At 37.9% G+C, this 23,431-nt stretch overlaps 1 protein-coding gene across 7 annotated transcripts in view; it reads right to left on the reverse strand.

Moving 5' to 3' along the window:
* Nucleotides 1–3,769, reverse strand: part of CSNK1A1 (casein kinase 1 alpha 1) — a 43,747-nt gene extending 39,978 nt beyond the window's left edge. For 2 of the 7 annotated variants that reach the window (XM_070739434.1, XM_070739437.1), the window contains exons 1-2: nt 2,923–3,497; nt 1,997–2,103 (exon numbers count right to left, since the gene is read on the reverse strand). In XM_070739434.1, the coding sequence (XP_070595535.1) occupies nt 1,997–2,103; nt 2,923–3,045 (230 nt within the window). In that variant the 5' untranslated portion in view covers nt 3,046–3,497. Of the gene's footprint in view, nt 1–1,996; nt 2,104–2,922 lie in introns of all 7 variants that reach the window. The other 5 variants (XM_070739439.1, XM_070739441.1, XM_070739440.1 and 2 more) reach the window with 5 other exon arrangements.
* Nucleotides 3,770–23,431: the final 19,662 nt, after the last annotated feature.

Genomic DNA, 23,431 nt, shown 5'->3' on the forward strand with positions numbered 1-23,431 from the left:
CAAGCCAATCAGAACTTCTATCCCATAAACAAAAAGTAGTTTTTGAGCTTTTGTTGAAACAACTAAGCAAATCATGGACCAATCAAACCTGTATTATACTGATACTTTTTACATTTAATCTTGTTTTTCTAAGAAAGTTATACATGTAACATAGGTATGTGAACTCAACATCCTACAGGAATTTTAATCAAAAGAACACTCCCCCCCCCTAAAAAAGACAAAACAAAGGTTCACTTTCTTGAGTTGAGGAAACAAGTTCCTTAAAATGTTTCCTGCTGTGTCCCAAAACTTCACATCCAGAACACATTACCCAGTCTAAGTCAATAGCAATAGGGGCACAACAGGTCCTTCCAGCTCTACCAGTCTATAAAGGAAAATTCAAAAGTATAACATTCCATGCTTAAAGACAAAACACTCTTCCGCTCAAAACAGCCATATTTTGTTTTGTATTTGAACCAAAATTTAGTGAAGAAATGTGTTTTATGCTGAGTCTAAAACTGTTTTGTTCACTCTTTTTCAAAAGTAAATGTTCTGTTCCAAATTTATCTATTAACAAAGACTGGCATGAAGTCTTTACTAATAGATACACTTATCAAATCATATGTTGTATATATGTTTAACGTATAAGCATTTAAATATCATTTTTTTAAATGTACATCAGAAAAAATTCAAGGCAGCTAAATGGTTTACATATCAGCATTTTTTTCTTGTAAACACTGCAATGCAAATCCAAACTGATTTTTAAAGCAAAATCAGCTAGCTACAGAATGATTATAATTATACTTAACATAGGACGGGCCTGAACAGAGCATTTTACCAAAATTAATAACAAAAGACAGAACATTAAAATCTGTTACACAATACACAAAATTCTATCATAATTAAGTAGTCTAATTACAGCTGAGTTAAAGGAGGGAGTAGTTGCTTCATATGAATGTGTCATCCAATAATCCCATATTCATTCTGTAAAAGACAGCGCTTTATCTCATACTTCCTTGCAGTTCACAAATTTCATAACTATACAGCCTCCTCTAAACACAAAGATATCAACATTTCCTACTTTAGTTTAGTTACAAATGTTATTTTATACATAGAAAATTCAGAATAAATGTAAGTAGCAACTTTTTTTAAAAATCAAGATTTGCCAACACACAAACACTTATAAACAACACACAACACAGTATCTGTCATGTACAAGAAATTAAAAACTCTTCCACAAAGATTTTAGAAAAAAATTGCAGTTTCTTTAAAAATCTGCATATTTCTATGTTGTAATATACTAGCAATATTCAATTTTAAACCCCAAATATTTTTCAGATATCTATGGCACAAATCAACAGTTGTAAGTTTCAGTCACTGTAAAGTACTTTTATGAAAATATTCATTGAATCTTTAATGCATTACCCTTACCTAGATATTAAATTCTTTCTATTTCCAAAATCAAGCAAATATATATCAGAACAGGATTCTAGTAAAATATTGATCTTCAAAGAGGAAAAAAGAAAACAGCTGTTTCAGCAAGAGATATAATTAGTGAAAGGGGCTTCCACGTATCTCCTCTCCCTCATCTTCACAAGCCCATTTTTCTGAATATCTCATTAATATTATTAAAAGGGAATAGAAAGAAATAACATGCCCTACTTCTCAGGAATGTTAAAGTACTGACATCCGCCATTTTCTCAGCAAAGGAGGAAGACATGTTGAAACAAAAACACAAAAGAGAGCAGCCATTTCTATTGGTACATCCCAGGAGTTGCCAACTACCCCCTGTATTTCAAAATATGTTTAGTTGGGGGGGGGGGGTGTTGTGTTATGAAGGCCTGAAGAGGGACTATGAAGCAGCCAAAAGAAAAGCAGCTCTTAATATGATTTATACATGTAGTTTATCATAACACTAGGTAACATATAAACACTTCCCCTAACACAGAACAAAGTAAACTGATCCTTTAAGAGAAAAGTAGTAAACATTCCACCTGCCTAAATCTATAATTCTTACCTTATATGAGGGATGCCAACTCCCCCTTGCAGAATCTTGTACAGTTTGCTTTCATATAACAGCTGGGGATGCCTGGCCTTCTGTGATTCTAACTTCACAGCTACTTCCTACAGTGGAAAAGGAGACATGGGGGTCAACAATCCTACTAATCAGGGCAACTACATCTCACTGCTTCACAAAACAAAAAAACAAAGGATAGGGGAAATGATTTGTATCATCCCCAGGATTAGCAAACACAGAATTTTACACATAATATATTTCCAGAATACAGAAATCCATTCTCAAAAAGAATATCGGGCACCTAAAGTTACTCTGGAATATGTTAAAATCGTGTCCCTTTTTTTGGACAATATCAGGAGATGACAACATGAAATAAAGCCAAGCACAATCTTGGTGTTACAGGAGTGTTTTTAATGCTTCCCAGACCATAACTAGAGCACCCTATGCTTTTAGGTATTTACTTCACACATCAACTGCCCTACACAAAACGTGGGCATTTCGTGCGCAAAGGGACACTTCCCAATCCTTTAAATTAAAACACTGTAATCACATCATCTTAGTTTTTGGGTTTTTTTCATCCTCTTCCCCACATAATGTTAAATTCCCCTTTGGCAGGAAAAGTACCTAGCGTTTTGCCTTAAACGTTACCAAAATTAAAACAGGGGAAACCAAAGCCCAACGGGTAGGTTCTCCAAAACCGAATCAGCTGAGAGGAAGACGGCCAGACACTCAAAATAACAAAAGTGGAACCTGGGACAAAAAGTCCATGAGAGCACTTCCTCCCACCCCGCCACTCTTCCCACGCAACGGACACCCGGGGCCGGATCGAGCCCGGCCCGCCTGGACTGGGCGACCTCTACCCAGCTGGCGAGACGCAGAACATCGAAGCAAAAGAAGGAAAGGCCCGGGCACCGATCGGCCCTTACCTCCCCGTTGGTGATATTGATGGCCAAGTAAATGTCCCCGAAGGAGCCCGAACCGATCTTCCGCACCAGCTTGTATTTGTTCCCGACAATGAACTCGGCCTTGGAGCCGCTGCTGCTCGCCATGGCGACGGAAGGGATGGGGGGAAAGGGGTGATTTCCGACGTTTCTGAGAGGCCGCGAATATTTCCACGGGGAGCTCCTGCTCGACCACGGCTAGGGAGGGGTCAGAGGAGGACTGAAGAGAGGAAGGAAGGGGCTTCGGCGCCTTGGATCGCAGCTAGGCCTCTCTGGAGGGTGGGCGTCCCACGCACTTTCCCCCTCTGACAGCGCGCTTTTCTCCTTCTTGAGGAACAGAAGGGGGTTCTCGGAGGGAGGGGGAGGGAGGGAGGGAAAAAGAAAAGCCCAAGCGAGTCCGTCTGTCCGTCCGTCCGTCGCCAGTAACTGGCGCTTCACTCGGCCGCCGCCATCTTGTCTGTCTGTAGCTCGCTCGCTCGGCTCGTTTCCTCTTTCGCTGCCGATATCCAGGACACAAAATGCCTCCAGCCCGCGACCGACGCTTCTTCACCGCGCTGAGTACTCTGGGAAACTGGAGAGAACACCAAGCCTGCGCATGCGTCTCCCGAAGGGAGGAAAAGAGGACAAGCAGGAAGTATGTGTGATCTTAACGCCTTGGCAGGGCGAGGCCGGTTCAAAACATGCGCATGCGCAAAAAGGCGGCGGGCTTGTCCTTTGAAGCGGGGAAACCCCGCCCTCCGTTACAGAGGGGAATTGGAATTACGCAGTTGCCATCGTTCCACACATGCAAAAAAGGTTTGTTACTGTACCTTTCAAGTACAAAAAAAAAAAAGGAGGAGGAGGAGGAGGAGGGCTGGTCACGCGCATGCGCTTTCTGAAGCAAAGGTGCTTTAGGAACACGTCGTGAGAATAGTGGGGTTAATATTCTGGTAAACTGGACTAATCCCACTTGTATTTATTTCTATCAGTTATATTGTTTGTGTGTGTATATGTACCTTTATACACGCATATACATACATACACACACACATACGCACATATGCATACATATATACATAGACATTTATGTCTAGTTTAATGAAACGAAGGACTAGGGGAGACATAATAGCAGTGTTCCAATATCTCCAAGGGTTGCCACAAAGAAGAACAAGTCAATCTATTCTCCAAAGCACCTGAGGGTAGAACAAGAAGCAATGGGTGGAAACTAAACAAGGAGAGAAGCAACTTAGAACTAAGGAGAAATTTCCTGACACTTAGAACAATTAATCAGTGGAACAGTTTGCCTCCAGAAGTTGTGAATGCTCCAACACTGGAAGTTTGTAAGAAGATGTTGGATAACCATTTGTCTGAAGTAGCGTAGGGTTTCCTGCCTAAGCAGGGGGTTGGACTAGAAGACCTCCAAGGTCCATTCCAACTCTTGTTGTTGTTGTTGTTGTTGTTGTTGTTGTTGTTACATAGGCATAGAGACATACACATATACTGTATTCCCCTCAAGTTCATCAACATTATTTCTGATAGAATTGAATTCTTCATTGGCCAAGTGTGATTGGACACACAAGAAATTTGTCGTTGGTACATAAAAGTGTACATAAAAGAAAATATACATTTATCAAGAATCATGTGGTAAAACATTGAATAATTGTCATAGGGGTCAAATAAGCAATCAGGAAACTATCAATATTAATAATATTAAGGATACAAGCAACAAGTTACAGTCAACCAGTCATAAGTGGGAGGAGATGGGTGATAATAATGATGAGAAAAAACTAGTAGTAATAGTGCAGACTTTGTAAATAGTTTGACAGTGTTAAAGGAATTATTTGTTTAATAATGAGGATGTTTGGGGAAAAACTGTTCTTGTGTCTGGTTTATCTTGGTGTGCAGTGCTCTATAGTGACATTTTGAGGGTAGGAGTTGAAACAGTTTATGTCAAGGATGCGAGGGATCAGGAAATATTTTCACAGCCCTCTTGATAAAGCCTTCATGATAAAGAAGTAGGCAACACCAAACCCAGAAATTGGAGAACTATGCTATTTCATGCAGAAAGGAAAGAAACTTAATATGATCTTGTGTATTAAATCAACAAAGATTAATCACTGTTCCTTCAGTGAGGTACATGATGTGATCATTGTTTTCTCTCCAAAATTAAAGGATAAATGAATAACGAAGTGAAAGCTTTTCAGAAATTTTCAATAGTAAAGGGATATTAATAGTGCTGTTTGGATGCATCCCTTATGATTATTGGAACAATGCAACCATTATTTATACACACATATATAATAATCCCTACAATTTTATGTGGCTGACAATAAAAACCATAAACAATAAAACATTGAAAATGGACAGGATAAAACATACAAGTAGTTCTCAACTTAAGATCGTAATTGAGCTCCAAATTTATGTTACTATGTGAAATATTTGTTAAATGAATTGTGCCCTTGCCACAGTTGTTAAGTGAATCACTGCAATTATTAAGTTAGTGACACCGTTGTTAAGTGAATCTGACTTCCCATTGACTTTGCTTGTCAGAAGGTTGCAAAAAACATTCAAATGATATCAGGAAACTACACCCATCAGTCAGTTGCCAAGGGTCTGAATTTTGATCAGGGGACCAGGGGGATGCTGAAATGCCCATAAGTGTGAAAAATGGTCATAGGTCACTTTTTCCAGTACCGCTAAATGTATAACGGTTGGTAAATGAACTGTTGCAAGTCAAGGACTGCTGTAGGTAGTCTCTGGATGAAAATAGTTCCTGGGTCAGCCACTCCCAATTAAATTATTCTTTTAGCCTAAAGGTCTGTTGGAAAAACATTTCTATCTTTTTCCCCCCAGAAAAGACGACCTCATGCTAACTTGGGATGGAACAAAGTGTTCCAAAATAAAAGGGCTGCTGCTTAACATCTTTTTCAGGAAAGGATATTTAGCCTGTATAAAGTAGAAAGATAGACCATTTTTCCAAGGTTGCTATTCTGGCTAAAAAGTGTGTTAGACTTTTGTGTCACTGCGTATCAGAGAAGGCATGTGTCTGTTGTTTGGAGACATTTGCAAGTATGTTGCATTTATATTTTGCAAATGTTAACGTTCTGGCTAGGGGGCGCTCAAACAGCAAAGCCCCAACACAAAGTCGGATGAACCAATCAGCATTCATGACACGCACCTCTGCACAACACATACCAGTAGTTGAGATTTGGAGGTTGTACACATCGCCTCATCTACAACTATTTGCAACCTATCAAACCATTCATAGCATAAGTATGTTGGTATGTGACCCTATGAGTAGATCACACAGTTGTGGACAAGTCTAAATCAAATTTTAGGCAGCTAGGACAGGTAAGGAAGATGTGTGAAAAGCCACATCACTGTGGGTTTGCTATAACTGGGACTGGAAATGAATCTGTGACAAAGCCATGGATTGTTTATATAATGAACCACGCATGGCTGAGCTTAGATAACATACACCATAAACTAGTTGATGCCACCCAAAATCCTTTGGGAGAGTGTGGGTTATAAGTAGTGTAACATAAATACCCATGACCAATGCAAAAAGACTTTATTATTTATGCCTATACCATGCCGCAAGCAAGGCATGCTATACTGAGAATACTGAGAAAAGAATGCAAAGAAGAGCAACAAGCATGACACAAAATCCTATGAGGAATAATTAAAATACCTGAATAAATTTAGTTTAAGAAAGAGAAGGCTAAAGAGAGACGTGATAGTGGTTTTCCAGTACTTTAGAGCTGCAGATTCAAAATGAGGAATTTCCTAAATTTGCAGGTGCTCCATCACTAGAGGTTTTCAAACAAAAGTTGAAAATATTTGTTTCAATCATTTGAGGATTTATACTTTTAAATTGGTTGCCCTACCATCTTATGATTCTAAAGAAACTCAGTGTGCATCCCTTGTCTCATAATACGCTTTAACTTACCATATTGTCTCAATCCAGTTTGTCCTTTCCAGAACCTGAGATTTCTGACCTGTGGAATTCAGCCGTATAGGAATAATATACTCTTCAGTATACTCAGCAAAACTGCATTACTACTCAGCCAAAGATTTTCAAAGCAGTTCTAGAGAGTAGAGCTAAGCAACAACAAAATTAAGGACATCTTAATTCTAATGTGTTTATTAAGTCATTAATATTTTTGTAAGACAATACTTCAAAATGAAGGTACTGTATTTTATTATTTTACATTTATTTTCTTTGTAGCGATTATTGGGGTGAACATATCAATGTACTGTACATTTAATTTTTTTCTTAAGTTATCCAATGCTATCAATATGCATACATGGCAAAATGGCTGAAATACATTTTACGTTTGGTTTCAGTTTGGTTTTCCTCTCAATAAAACAAAATCTTACATTCCAGGTGTGCATCTTATTCCATTTTCAGTTTATTTACTTCTTAATATGTTGGTAATCTATGAATTGTAAGCATATTTTTTAAAACTTTGAAAGCAAAAAATAGAGCTACTGTATGCATACCTGCAAAAATCTGTCCTCCCCTTAAGGTCACCAAAGAAATAATGAAAATTGTTTACAACTCTGATAGGGTAGTTCAAGAAACAGGATGTTTATCAATTTAAAAAATAAAATGGGAAATTATCCTTCTTTCGCCACAAGAAGATTCATTTTAGAGGCTAAAGTCACTTCCCAAATGCCTTCATTGCCACAGGATTTGCTGTGATTTCATACTGTAACGTCATTTCGCCCCAAGTCTTCGGAGAGGGACGGCATACAAATCTAATAAATTATTATTATTATTATTATTATTATTATTATTATTATTATTAATTAGATTTGTATGCCGCCCCTCTCCAAAGACTCGGGGCAGCTCACAACAACTCGGGGCGGCTCACAATTCAGTCAATTATTGAAACTGCTGGAAAGGTCATTTGTTTTTGCAACTCTGTGGTGACTCCCTACTTTTGCTTATCCCACACTGTACTAAAGCCACATTAACCAAGATGAAATATGGGTTGACAGATCTTCAGCTTCCCTTCATAACCTAAAATCATCTCTATCAATTAGACCTGATGGACTACGTGCATGTTTCTTAAAAAAGCTCTCCAAAGCCATAGCTGAATCTCCAAGCATCATTTTTGAAAAATCTTTACCCAACCTATGGCCACTAGTTCCTTCCCCAATTTATGGTCCTTAGCCAGTCATCCGAATATTCAAAAAAGGAGATCCAAGTAACGTTGAAAATTACAGACCAATCTCATTACTGTACGTTGTGTCACCTTCAAAGTCATGGAATCAATCACAAACCAATCCATTACCCTCCACTCAGAAACTAACAATCTACTGTCTAACAAACAATTTGGTTTCAGGAAAAAAATTATCCTATAATCTGCAACTCCTGTAATCTGCAATTTCTACAATACAAAAACATGGAGTACACAACTTGATCAGGGCAAAGCAATAGATGCAACTTACATAGACTTTTGTAAAGCCTTTGATTCAGTGGTCCATGAAAAACTACTTCTGAAATTAAAATCTTGTTTGTTTATTTATTTAGTTGTATATCGCCCATTTCCCTAGGGACTGTAAGTGGTTCACAACAAAAATATAATAATAATAATAATAATAATAATAATAATTTATTAGCTTTGTATGCCACCATACATACCATTTATGGCTGGATCTCGATGGTACCCCATCAGATAAATGGGCCCAGGCCTGCCCGAAAAGCCGGGTCTTTACAGCTTTTCTTATGGCATCTCTAGACTCTACATGATTGGATAACTGTGTTGCTATCAAACAAACAACTAGTTAAAATAGGGAGTGCCCTATCAAATTATGCACTTGTCAACAGCGGTGTCCCTCAAGGCAGCATTCTAGGACCAACATTCTTCATATCTTGCATAAACCACCTTTGTGATCATATTATAACCAACTGAGTTCTCTTCGCCAATGATGTTGAACTATTTAACACCACCGACAATGCTGCTACTCTTCAAAAAGACCTTGACTATGTATCAGAATGGCAACTTCAAATCTCAACTAACAAATGCTCTGTCTTACACATTGTCAAAAAGAATCAGAACACAAAATACAAGCTTGGAGGACACAACATTGTAGACGCCCCTTACTCTGTCAAGGACATTGCAGTACTCATATCTAATGACTTATGTGTCAGAGCCCACTGTAACAACATTGCCAAAATGGCACTAAGAATTGTTAATCTAATCTTGCATAGCTTCTTTTCTGGCAATATTACACTGCTAACCAGAGCATACAAAACATTTGCTAGACTAATTCTCAAATACAGCTCACCTGTCTGGAACCTGCTTTGCATATCAGACATTAATACAATCAAGAGAGTCCAGAAATATTTCACAAGAGGAGTCATTCACTCATCTGCATTTAGAATTGCGTCGCCTTCAATCTGATCTAAATATAGTTCATAAGATCATCTGCTACAATGTCCTACCTGTCAATGACTACTTCAGCTTCAACTGCAACAATACAAGAGCACACAATAGTTACAAACGTAATGTAGACTGCTCCAAACTCAATTGCAGAAACTACAACTTTATCAACAGAGTGGTCAATGCCTGGAATGCACTACCTGACTCTGTTTTTCCCCCAACCTGACCTCACTCCATTCCTAAAAGGTCTGTAAGGGGCATGCATAAGCACACCATTGTACCTACTGTCCCTGTCTTACTGTCCTATTGTCCTCATTTATCTTTACTTTGTTTATGTTTATACCTATACCTGCTATCAATAGCATAGAAGTCAAATAAATTATATGTGTTTGACAAACAAATAAATTAAAAAGCAGTCTTACAAGTAGACACTATGTTGTTTAGGACTTCCTAGATCAAGAATAACATTTTGAACAGTAGCCAATTGAATAGTCAATTGATAACCAATGCAAATATTTCAGGAAAGGAACCATATTACAGTATTTATTTATTTTATTTATTTATTAGATTTATATGCCGCCCCTCTCTGAAGACTCTACCTGTAGCCTGCACCAGCAGCCTAGATGCTGCAGTTTGTATTATTTTCAAGTTATGGACACTTTCAATTATGTCCCCCTATAAGCAGATTGCAATAGTTCAGGTGGATTGTAATCAAAGTATATTGCTGAGTCATGAAGGTACAAATGTGCTTCTTGTCACAGTGGCACTTCCAAGTGCAAATTAGGTATCAGAAACACACTAAACTGCAATTTTTCATCTTAGCCTCTCAGTTCAGATTTTTCCTTATTAAGATCACCTCCATTTCCTCTTGATTTAATTCCCAGCCCATTGTTGAGATTGGGCAGCCTTGTACTGTATTGATTGCTTCCTTGGAGTTAGAGGGTAAGGATCAGTAGCACTGAATGCCACCAGTTTACTAAGGGCACCTAGCTTTTAAGCTCCAGATGGCCTCTCCCACACATTTCCATTTATATGTTAAAAACTGTAGAGATAAAATAGAGACCAGTCACTGACATAGAAATTGTAATTCTCTGGCATTGAATATGATCTTACAAGAAGGATTAGAACCACATCAAAGCAGTACCTTCGAGGATACCATGATTGATGGTATTGAAAGATACTGAGCGGTCCAGGAGAACTGGCAGGATTGCATTCCATCTTCCAATCTCCAGCATATGGCAGACCAAATCAGCCTCAGTACCGTATCCCAGATGAATTGTGGCTCTAGAAAAATCAGTTTAACCCAATTACAGTCTATAGCTGTGAGGCCACTGCATTCTCAATCATCTTGTCTCAAAATAGAATATTTGACTTTGAACTATAATTAGGTTTTCTGGGTCAAAATGGTTGTTAAAATAAAGGGTGTTGAGTTTTTTTTTATGACTAATGGTTTATAGGACTACATCCTGTGCTTTCTTAACTTATGGACCAGTCTCAGCTGGGCTATTTAATCAAATAAATAAGTAGTGGCTCTTATTTCTCCATCTGTCTACATTCTGCCTACCTAGTTCTACAAGTTGAAAGAAAATCACTTGAACCTGACAAGCACCCTACCAAGCTTTCTTCCTTAAATCTTTCCTCAGTATAGGAGTCCAAATTAAGGTGAATCAGATCAACTTTGAGCACAAAGAATGATAGAAAAATCTCATAGTTACCATCAATTCCTTTTCTCAACCACTTGACAGAAAATAGACTAATGTAGCATAATATCACCGGCTTGTTAGGTATAAGTGCAGCGGAAGAAAAAATGTAAATCTCTTGCCCTATACTCACTACCACCAAACCCGTTCTCAAGCCAGCCTGAAGAAGGAACTTATTCCATGTTCAAACTAATTCATTGTGAAAGTTTCTCTATTTGCATTCCAACCTACTCATGCACTTAATTGCTCTTGTTCCCTTGGTAAACCAAAAAAACTAATGATTGAGCGCTACTGGAGGGAAGAAGGTACTTAGAAATGACAGCTTGCCTCCAGAAATTGTGAATGCGCCAACACTGGAAGTTTTTAAGAAGATGCTGGATAACCATTTGTTCGAAGCAGTGTAGGGTTTCCTGCCTAAGCAGGGAGGTGGACTAGAACAGAGGTCCCCAACCTTTTGGATCTCAGGAATTACCATTATTAATTATAATTTTAAATCTCATGGACCCTAATTCATAATTTTAAATCCCACAGACCACTAATATGATTTTTTTGTGAAAAGATAAATACATTTATAAAATAATGATTAGAGAATTTCCATTTTATTGATATGAAATGCACCTAATTAATATAACAAAAATATATATGCTTATTTAATTATAACAAAATTGCAAATGCTTATTTAATCATGACAAAATCTTTAAAGATTGTTTTCATTGTAACAAAATTATTAAGTTAGTGTAATTATTACAAAATAATTGAAGCTAATTTGACAGTGGCTGGCTGATATTGTTGGGAAAGTCAGTTCCATATTTGAGAGATGTAGCTGTAGTGCCTTCCCTCTCCTCCCACCCCTTTCCTTTCCTTTCTTTCTTGTTGTTCCAATTTTTGAACTGATTTTAGTTCTCTCTCATCTATAATTTCTGAATATCTAACCATTTTCTTAAGATTTATCATATTTGGGTGAGTCATTGCTTCCATGGTCAATAACCAATTCTGGATCTTCATGTAATGGTTCTTTTTCATTTTTATTCAAATCATGCGTATTTGGAAATATGAATGTGTCTTATTTTTCTCATCCCAAAGGAATCCGGGCCAGCCTACTTGTAAATCATATCCTTCTAATGCTAATGTTATTTTATTTTTAAGTTGGATCCAATCTCTTAGCCATGTCAAAGCGACTGCTTGATAGTAAAGTTCCCACTCCAGAAGACCAAATACCCCTCTGTTCCTATTGTCTTATATTTTTAAAAATTGTGCTTTTTCTCCCTGCCCATATAAATTTAGACACTATTTTATTCAGTTCTTCAAAATATTTCATTGTTTTGGAAAAGTATGGCAATTTAGGTAGTATGTTCATTTTAATAATTAAAATCCTGCCATTTAGTGAAATTTGTAATTTATTCCATGTTTAAAAAAATCTCTCCAAATGCATTAAAAAAATGTCCAGATCCATCAGATATCTAGTCTAACTAAGTCATCATTTCTGCAGGAGTCAATTGCAATTGCAGTCTAAAACTGACCAGAAAGCAATCTGGCAATGACAACATAGAGCTTTGCTATCTCAAAACACCATCAGCAGCCGGAATACCAAATTCAGCAGATGTTTTGCTACATGCATGGAGCCAAATACAGATTAGTATAGCTCTATGGCCATCGTAGCAGATGAACTTCTGAACCACTCCTAATTCAGTAACTCTATTATGGAAAATGAAACCTTCCAGGACAAAAGCTCTAGAATTGTGAGACATTACAGCTCTAGAGGTGTAAGGGCTACGGCTAGCTAACAAATAGTATTGCTGAGTATACTACATAATTCATATATATTCTGGCCACTAAAATACAGCAAGAAGCACTCTGCATTGGCAGAGTTTGGACAAGATTTTGGACAAAACCAATCCAGGGGAAGGTTACTGCAAAATCACAATTTCCTCCTGATCAGCTGGGACTCGGGAGGCAGAGAATAGATGGGGGTGGGGCCATTCAGAAGTGGTATTTACTGGTTCTCCAAATTACTAAAAATTTCTGCTACCGGTTCTTCAGAACTGGTCAGAACTTGCTGAAACCCACCTCTGATGATGTTCTTTCCTACTCATAAACTTTGAAATATATGACATCTTTATTTCTTTGTGTCCATGCTGACATTTATACCAACAGTTGAGATAAATTAAACAACTGCAGTTGTCTTTAACAACATTCTTTAAGCAAGTAAATAACATGAAATCAATGTAATAATGCAAGTTTATGGATGGGGCTGAGTAAAGCATTTTTGGAATGCACATATTTTATAGTAACAAATGCCACAGCAAAATATATTGTATATTTTGTTTTACTTTACTAAATCATGATTTATCTGTTTGTATTTCCAGCTCTTTTTCTTTGTATTGTAAGTAAAAAAAAATATATATTCAATTCATTGCAGTGCTCTATTTTTTCTTCACATTTATTGTGTTTCTAGACTTTTTTTTTTTAAAAAAAGAGCTCCTGGTTTTGTTTTTTTGTCTTTCTGTTTTTCTTGGTCTCTCATAACACAAGAAATAGGAAGCATCTGGTTAACAAAGCAGTCCATAATTGAACAATATACATACAAAAACAATTTGTTGTGATTGACTGGCTTCAATCCAGTTTTTCACTTGTATCAAAAATGCATTGCTCAGTTTTAAGTAAAATTAAAATCTCCTGACATTAAGAAGACAAAAAGTAGGTACTAGAGATTGTAAATTTGATCTGAGAAATGATAAAACAAGGAATCTATTTAATCTGTTCTTGTGAGGGTTTGTTTTTGTTTGGTTGTTGTTGTAGTGCTCCTTATCTGAGGTTTTTGATCTGAAGGTCATTATCTGAAGACTGGTGGCAAGGACAGCCATGCATATGGACCCTGATGGTCACTGACCCCATGACAGACCCCCCCAAGAGGTGGATGAATCACATCAAGGAGGACATATGGGCATTGCCTCGAAGATGTCCTTGAGCAACCCAAGTGGAAATGGCTTTGTTGACAACTGGATCCCACCACAGTGCAGGAATAAACCCTAGGAAAAAGTAGTTCATTATCTGAAATTTTCTATTTTTTCCTTTGATGTTTTGGGTTAAAAAATATGCATGCTAATATTGTAGGACTTTAAAAAAAAGCCACTTCCTAAAAATGATGTATATGATATGCAGTGCCAGGTCTATATTTTTTTCTACTAAACCAAGATTTGATGACCTACCCTGAGATCTTCCCAAAGACATCCAGATATAACTCTCTGTACTTAATGGATATTTACTAAAATTTTGAACTCTCAGCAAACTTCTTGGAAAGATGAGTATATATGTGAAGATATCTTGACTGACATTTCTATCCCATCATATACTTTCCAGAAAATAGCTTATGAAAAGGTTTTCAAAATAATATCTCTCTAAAATAACAGTAAAGCAGAAACTATGGTGTTTATATGGATTCAGCATTATTCAGGAAAGATTTCCTGCCCTTGTCCTTATTTTTTTCTAGTGTTGTTCCAGACAGCAACACACAAGAAATGAAATCTAAGTTTGGGGAAATCTGTCCTATATAATTAAACCATTGGTTAAGACATAGCAGGAAATCCAGGAGGAATTTATCAAACAATAGGGTCACGTTTACTTGGAAGTTCTTTATTTTGTGTGAGATTTTTTTTGGTTTTTGGTTTTTTAAAAAAAGATAAGAATGTAAGGGAACTGTTTCAGCAGCAAATGCAAAATAGAGAATTCTTCCAGACATGTTGATCAATGTTACTTCCCCATTCTGCCCATCCCCATTCAAATGACTCCTATTAAGAGTTTCTAGCTAGTTATGTTTGCCAAAGTCAATAATATTTCTTAACTATCAGTGTGAAGTAGGAACAACTTAATTTTTTTAAAAAAGAAAAAAACCTGCAAATGAAAAGTGACTGTTAAAAAAATCCTTTAAATCAAGCACTACCATAAAACCCAAAAATGAAATGATCGAGTAGATATTTTAATTTGCCATATTTTCTTGCCAGCAATTATCCTGTTTCAACATTGCTGAAATGCACACACATTGTCAGATTCCAGATCATGGCTTATAACAATAATCTAAGCACAATCCTTTTAATAAATTGCCCCCCCTCCCTCCAGAATTCTGGTTATCAATATTGGTATGCAGGGAATTATTCAGAGAGATGAATGTGTATGTAACGAAGTACATCTGTTTGTGAAACAGGCTACTTTTGTTTTTGTTTGTCAAATATGGTGACTTGATCAAGTCAACTGTTTAAATAAGGAATTGCAGGTTGACGTTGTCTGCACATTTATCTGGAATCATGAACATGACCCTTTTAGTTATACCACTTCCTCAACCAAACCTGAGAGCTCAGTTAACCTATGGAGCCAGCTATGACCCCTACATAACCCCTACATGGCCCCATGCCATGAGAGTCGGACAACAGCCAGTAGAATACATGTATCTGTCTCTCCCAGCTGTTTTCTTGCAGTATTCAGAAAATTGCCTGCTTTTTAGTTCCCTTCTCCCACCCCATATGTTTACGCTTCCTTTTGCTTCACACTTCTACTAAATTTCCCTTAAGTTGCAAAATACTGCTGACACAAGAATCAATTATATCTGTGAAGAGCTATTTGAAAAAGGTTCATAAGTCATTTTTTCAGTGACATTGTAACTTTGATCAGTCACTAAATTAATTGTTGTAAGTTGAGCCTTACCTGTAATTGTTCTTCAAACACACCTACATCAAATTACATTTAGCACCTCTAATTTCACTACTATTTTTGAACTCAGTGAGTCATATTTTCTCCTCTTGTTTTTTTAGCATTTCATGTTAAAATAGCATTAAACATTTTTTATTAATTTATTTTATCAAGTACTTATTGGTAGTATACATAGATATAATACTATTTATATACACGAGATGGGTACCAATAAGAGGAAAACATTAGGACAGGGACGGTAGGCATGCTGGTGCACTTATGCATGCCCCTTACTGACCTCTTAGGAATCGGGTGAGGTCAACAGTGGATAGTCTACGGGTAAAGTTTTTGGGGTTTGGTGATGAAACTACAGAGTCAGGTAGTGAGTTCCAGGCATTAACTACTTGGTTGCTGAAGTTGTATTTTCTACAGTGAACTTTGGAGCGGTTTACTTTGAGGTTGTACCTGTTGTGTGTTTGTGTATTGTTGTGGTTGAAGCTGAAGTAATCATTGACAGGAAGGATGTTGTAGCAGATAATTTTATGAGCTATGCTTAGGTTGTGTCGAAGGCGATGTTATTCTAAGCTTTCTAAGCCTAGGATTTCAAGTCTGATTGAGCAAGATATTCTGTTGTGAGTAGAGGAGTGGAGGGCTCTTCTTGTAAAGTATCTCTGGACACTTTCTAATGTATTTATGTCATAAATGTGTTGTGGGTTCCAGACAGATGAGCTGTATTCAAGGATTGGTCTGGTGAAAGTTTTGTATGCTCTGGTTAAGTGTGATAATTTTGGAGAGGAAGCTATGTAAGATTAGGTTAACAACACTTGAAGCCTTTTTGATGATTTTTTTTTCAGTGGGCTTTGGCACTTATTTCATTTGAAATGAGTATTTCAAGGTCTTTTACAGACTGAGGGTTGTCTGCAAGGTCTTGTCTATTCAGCTTATATTTGGTGTTCTGATTCTCTTTGCCAATGTGTAGGACAGAGCATTTGTTGGTTGAGTTTCAGAGTTGCCAGATGTTTGACCATTCTGACACAAAGTCAAGGTCTTTTTGGATAGAGTATGAAAAGTGTTGGTCCTAGTACACTGCCTTGGGGTATACCGCTGTTAACAGGAACAGGATTAGATAGGGCACTTCCAATTTTGAGAACTAGTTGTCTGTTTCATAGGAACGCAGTTATCCAGTCATGTGAGGGTCCAGAGATGCCATAGAATTTCAGTTTTAGAAGTAGTTTATTGTGAACCACTGAATCAAAGGCTTTACACAAGTATGTAAATTGCATCTATTGATTTGCCCTGATTGAGATGTGTTTTTGCAATGTAGAAGTTGCAGGTTACAGGATTTTTTTTCAAATTGTTCGTTAGAGAGTAGGTTGATAGTTTCTTGGTGGAGAGTAATGGATTGGTTTAGGATTGAGTCCATGACTTTGCATGTGACACAGCATTGAGAGATTGGTCTGTAGTTGATTGGGATCTCCAAAGTGTAATTAAATCCCCCTTGATAAACTCTTGGCTGTTTTAAATTTCTCTTGCAATATGTATGCAACATCCCCCCCCCCAAGATGTTTTTTCATGCACTCCTATTGGATGACTGTAAAATGTTCTTATTTAGCAGTGCTTTGTGAACCTGCTGCGTTCACACCATGTTGCTTATATTCTTTTTGAAAAGTTTTCTGTTATTCCCCCCCCAAGCTGTTTTGTTGCAGCATTCAGAAAATTGCCTGCTTTTTAATCTCTCCCCCCCCCATGTTTGAGCCTCCTTTTGCTTCACACCTCTACTAAATTTCCCTTAAGTTGCAAAATATCGCTGACACAAGAATCAATTATATCTGTGAAGAGCTATTTTAAAAAGGTTCCAGGGATAGTTGATGTTTCTAATTAAAAAAAAGAAGAAAAAGAATCATAATTAAATCAAAAGATATTTTGTGTTAGTTTGTTTATTCCTTGGATCATTATGTTCAGGTCTTCAATAACTAAGAAAAGCAAACAAAGCACTTCCTATCTCTCTTTATGAATGCTCTTTATAAGATTTGGCCTGTTTGGGAGCTGTTTTAACTTGACTCATATCTGCTTGCAGAATCAGGAAAAACTGGTCTCCATCTCTTGGGTTGCATGCAGACCATATATGGTGTGGAAGAGCAAAGGCCCAGATTCTGGCTTTAAATTTACAATGTTATATAATAATACTGCCACCTAATGGATACCTGCATTATTGTTTAATAATCTTAATGTTGGTAGATACTTGCTATTACAAATAAAAACAAAAACAAAACAAGATAGATAATTACAGATAATTACATATGCTGCGACGTCCTGCCTGTCGATGACTACTTCAGCTTCAACCACAACAACACAAGATCACACAACAGATTTAAACTTAATATTAACCCCTCCAAACTTGACTGTAAAAAATACGACTTCAGTAACCGAGTTGTCGAAGCGTGGAACTCATTACTGGACTCCATGGTGTCATCCCCAAACCCCCAACACTTTATCCTTAGATTATCTACGGTTGACCTATCCAGATTCCTAAGAGGTCAGTAAGGGGCGAGTACAAGTACACTAGAGTGCCTTCTGTCCCCTGTCCTATTGCTCTCCTATATCTCCTAGACCTTTCTTCTATTCCTATATCTCTTATTCTACTCTTTCATTGATATGTTCTATTACTATATCTTCTTTTCTATTCTTTCTTAGATATATTTTACTCTGAGTATCTCCTCTATAACCATCATCATGTATTTTACTATGTGTATATAGATATATACCCACTAAAACCCTCATTGTGTATTGGACAAAACAAACAAACAAACAAACAAATAAATTTCAGAGTTGGAAAGACCTTGCAGGCCTTCTAGTTCAACCCCCTGCTTAAGCAAGAGACCCTAAACCAGTGATGGTGAACCTATGGAACTGGTGCCACAGGTGGCAAGTGAAGCCATATCTACTGGCACGCGAGCTGTTGCCCTATCTCAGCTCCAATGTGCATGTGCTGGTCAGCTTATTTTTGGCTTGCACAGATGCTCTGGTAAGGCATTTTTGGCTTGCAGAGAGCCTCCAGGGGGGTGAGGTAGGGAGTTTTTACCCTCCCCTGGCTCCAGGGAAACCTTTGGAGCCTGGGGAGGGCAAAACACAAGGCTACTGGGCACACCAGAAGTTGGGAAACAGGCCATTTCCGGCCTCCAGAGAGCCTCCACGATGTGGGGGAAGCTGTTTTCAGCCTCCCAAGGCATTGAATTATGGGTGTGGGCATGCATGCTAGTGTACATCCACACTTTTTCGGCACCGAAGGAAAAAAAGGTTTGCCATCACTGCCCTAAATCATTACAGACAAATGGCTGTCCAGTCTCCTCTTAAAAGAGGAAATGATGTACAATGTAACCATTTTCCTTTCTTTTTCTATTTTCTTTTTATTCTATCTTCTTTTCTCTCTTCTTTTCTCTCTGTCCATCTTTACATGTTTCCATTAGTCATTTAGTATTCTTTTTGAATTGTATTGTTTTTCTATTTGTGAATAAAAACTTATTTAAAAAAAAAAGCCTCTGGTGATAGACCTTTCTATCCCAACTGCAAAGCTGCTGGGCAAGCCATGTTGCCAGGATGCAGAACATTGAATCCCTAAACAGCCCCTCCATGGTGTTGTGATTCAGTCTGAGGCTCCTCGGGGAACGGCTGGAACTCTGCCGGCGCCATGCTCAGAGGGGGAGGACGAGGAACAGGAGGAGGAGGAGGACCAGGCAGACGGGGAAGAGGAATGTCAGGACGAGGAGGAGGGAGAACAGCCTGAGACCCCCGGGGGGGAGCTCTCCCCAGCGACTAGCCTGGAGTCATTAGATGAGAACGCACAAGCCATCATAGATATGAGGCAGAGAAGGGCAGCACAAAGAAGGGGACAATTAGCCAGGTATTTCCATCCCTAATAGGCAACAGCTGGGTTTGGGTGTGGTTCTCCTCAGAAAGGTTGAAAAGGCAGGCCCACCCTTCCTGTATTGTGGAGAGTTATCTTTTGGGAGTCCTGTGACCTTGCTTCGATCCTTGGCGTCTCTGATTCTGGCTTGTGGCCTCGAAGGCTGAAAACTTGGGGGAGATGTGGGTTTTATTATCTACAGTGGTGTGTGTGCCAGCAAGAAGCCTGTTGTATTGTCTGGCCGTCGTGACTCTTCTGTGAAGCTTCATAGCATTCCAGTTTGTAAGAACAGTTTTTGTTATCTGTGTTTGTTTTCAAAGATATAAAATGACTTTGCTTTTTACCAGCGTGTCTGGATACTCTTTTTAGTTGGTGTTGACGTCTGGGGGAACCCAGACAGAACACATGGTGAGCTGCCTAAAAGAAAGCAATCACATGGGGAACAAAGGAAGTGATACAAAGACACATTGAAAGCCTCCTTCAAGTCCCTCGATATCAACGCCACTTCCTGGGAAAACCTGACACAAGATCAACGAACATGGTGCATGTTGATCCACCAAGGCTGCCAGACATCTGGGACCAGAAGAACATTCATAGCAGAAGAGAAGCGAGCACTCTGCAAAGCCAGGGCTGCAAATGCTGCGACAATGGTGCCCGCGCATGTCTGCCCAACATGTGGCAGAACATTTCATGCCCGTATAGGCCTTACCAGCCACCTGTGGATACATCGCGTACAGCTCACAACCCATTAGATGTCAAGGTCCTCTTCGAACACGATGGACAAACATCATAAAGCTGATGAAACCTCAAAGAAAAAAATTGCATAGCTTTGCTTATTTCTTAATATTGTTTCAGAGTTGGAAACATGTTTTAATTCAAGATGAGGTATCATTTCTAAATAAGCTAAAAAAAATTCAATCTTTACGTATGTTATATCCACATGTAAATAAAGGAATGAGTCACAGCAACAGTTCAGCACTTTATTTTCTCCAAGCTGTAGCTAATACGAAACTCCTGGCAGGCTCCAGAGAAGCTGCTTTTAAGAGCTTGCCTGGAATCTGCCAACTACTGACAGTTGTTTAAATTTCCCGCCGTGTGATTAACCAAACAGCGGCTGTTATGCAAATAATCCTATATACGTATTTAACGACATTTACTGAGGTTTTGACTTGTGGATCATATTCATCTCAAGAGTTAACACTTTTTCATAATGTTTTTATTCAATTTTTAAGGTAAAGGGGAAATAAAGGAACAAGAGAAGAAAAAGGGGAAATAAGAGTACAAATAAAAAATTTGCAAACATGAAATTAGGCTAAAATCTTTGATCTTTCATTGATTTTTAAAGTAATTGAATATACTATATTGTTTTTAAAACTACAAATGTTAAAATCTAATAACTGAATATGAACAGCATAAATAACAGTAAAAATCCTAAGGTGAAACTTTGAACTATAGTAATTTAGTAATAGTAACTATAGTACAGAGCCGAGGTGGTGCAGCAGGTAGAATGCCACTAAAGCTGATCTGCAGGTCAGCGGTTCAAATCTCATCACCGGCTCAAGGTTGACTCAGCCTTCCATCCTTCCGAGGTGGGTAAAATGAGGATCCGGATTGTGGGGGCAATAGGCTGGCTCTGTTAAAAAGTGCTATTGCTAACATGTTGTAAGCCGCCCTGAGTCCGAGGAAAAGGGCGGCATAAAATAAATAAATACAATAATAAATAGATAAATAGAAATCCAATTAATAAATTTCTGAGGAATTAAACATTTAATATAATAGACATATAAATTTTACATGTGCTGCAACTATGTATGTAGAATTATAATCCACATCTCAGAAAAAACAACATGGGGAAAGTTTGATGATTACCATAAGACCTGAGAAAATGTGGAATATATTTCTCTTTTCACTACTGTTTTTAACAGCTGTTTTGCCTTGATTATATAGCTTTTATTGACTAGTTCAGATGCAGGGGGTGGATTCCTACTGGTGCAGTCCAGTGCAGGTGCTCTGTTAGCAGCCAGCTGATGACGCAATTTAGGTGTGACAGCTCTAGTGCCGTCTTTCCTGATCTGTGTGCGCCACCATCTTTTTTTGGTAATTTTCAGCTTGAAATTTCCTTCTACGCAGAAGTAGAATCAATGCTTTTCTCCTGGTTTGGATGTCTTCCCAACTGTGTCTTGGCTTAAAATTTCCTTTTGCGCAATCACAGGGTGGGACATGCGAGCGTAGTGGACTGCATGCGTAAAATGTCACAATGTGCACCAGTAGTGAAAGGCAAGTGGATTCCACCCCTGTTCAGATGGTATGTCGCAATTTATGCGTCTCACTTACCAGTTTTAGCAGACTTCGGTTTAGAGCATTTTCTGGATCTAGATATTTTGGTTTGTTAGCTGTAGTTAACCAAAATCAGCTGTAGTTAACCAAAATCAGTTAAAAGTGTTTCCCCCCCCCCCTTTGGTACAGAAAAAAATAAAAAAGATCAATGACATGTTTTTCATTTATAATTATAAATCTATCTTTCTTTAACGTAATATCAGGATTTTGTACCTGTATCTGTAGTTGAAGCAAAGGTTTTGAATGGTTGAGAACCTGCTAAAGAACAGGGGGGAATTATGACAAAACTTGGTTAGATAAATTGCAGTGCTAAAGGTGTCCCTTCATTGCCTTCAGACTACCTACTACTCCTTTCCTGCATTTCAGTAGGCAAACATTTTGGGATGAGGGACACATTCAAATTTAGGTACCAGTAATGAGAAATCTCACAAAATGGCCTTTATACATGTGGAAAATATTAGTTGATCATAAAATGACTATTATGGAAGGTGGAATTGGTTACAGATCAAACTGGCAAGCTTGCCCCTCATCATCCCATGTAATGCCACTCTGAATCTCCCTTCAATGCTATTTATCACTCTACCATAATTTAGCCTGATGTGATGGGCATATTTCCAAGCAAAATATTGAGTTGCATCTAATTATACACTAATACAGGAGTCCATATAATAGATAAATGGTTTTCATCTGTTCTTCAGCTTCCTTGTAAGTAACACTAGGCATAGAAATCAATAATTGGTTATCAGTTATCCTTCTCTTTTGTCTGTTTCTTGTAGTAGAAGCTAGAAGATACTTATTTATTCTAAGTAAGAAAGAATCATACCACTTCCAACCAAGCAACTAAGTCTAGGTGTGTACATGTTTACAAGAAAATCTGTCACAAGGAGGGCTAAATTATTCTTGAGGGTTTCAATTTCAGAGAGTTTCATGAATATCCAAATGATAGTTCTGAATTATAGGACTACTTCTCTTAAACAAATGTAGGATTGGAGAAAGCAAGTAAACAAAATCAAACATGCAAAAGGAAACAACACAACACTGTTATATACAGCATTAGAATAACTACAGATTTACACTGCTGTAGAACAATGGTGTCAAACTCAAGTCCCATGGGATGCTTAGATCTGGCCCACAGAGCTGCCCTGAAAACAGCAAAATATTGGCCTGCAGTGCCCCTGCCAGAGGAAATGGAGTTTGGGAGGGGTTTTGCTGGCAAAGGGTTGTAGGAGGCTGGTATAGCGGAAACCAGAGCTTGGGAGCCCGTTTTTGCTGGCAGAGCGTTTGGACCTGATGCGGCCCTCAATGAAATCAAATTTGAAACCCCTGCTCTAGAATCATCCAAAAAGTATACTCAAAATTATTTACATAAGATTCTGTACTTGACCACTTTTCTATCATTTCAAAACAACACATAGTATGACACATATTATTCATATAAAACATATAAATAAATAAGAAGAAGCTGGAGATGTTAATCTCATAAACATAATTTTTTATCA

The sequence above is a fragment of the Erythrolamprus reginae genome, chromosome 2, assembly GCF_031021105.1.
Source record: "Erythrolamprus reginae isolate rEryReg1 chromosome 2, rEryReg1.hap1, whole genome shotgun sequence".
NCBI classification, from domain to species: domain Eukaryota; kingdom Metazoa; phylum Chordata; class Lepidosauria; order Squamata; family Dipsadidae; genus Erythrolamprus; species Erythrolamprus reginae.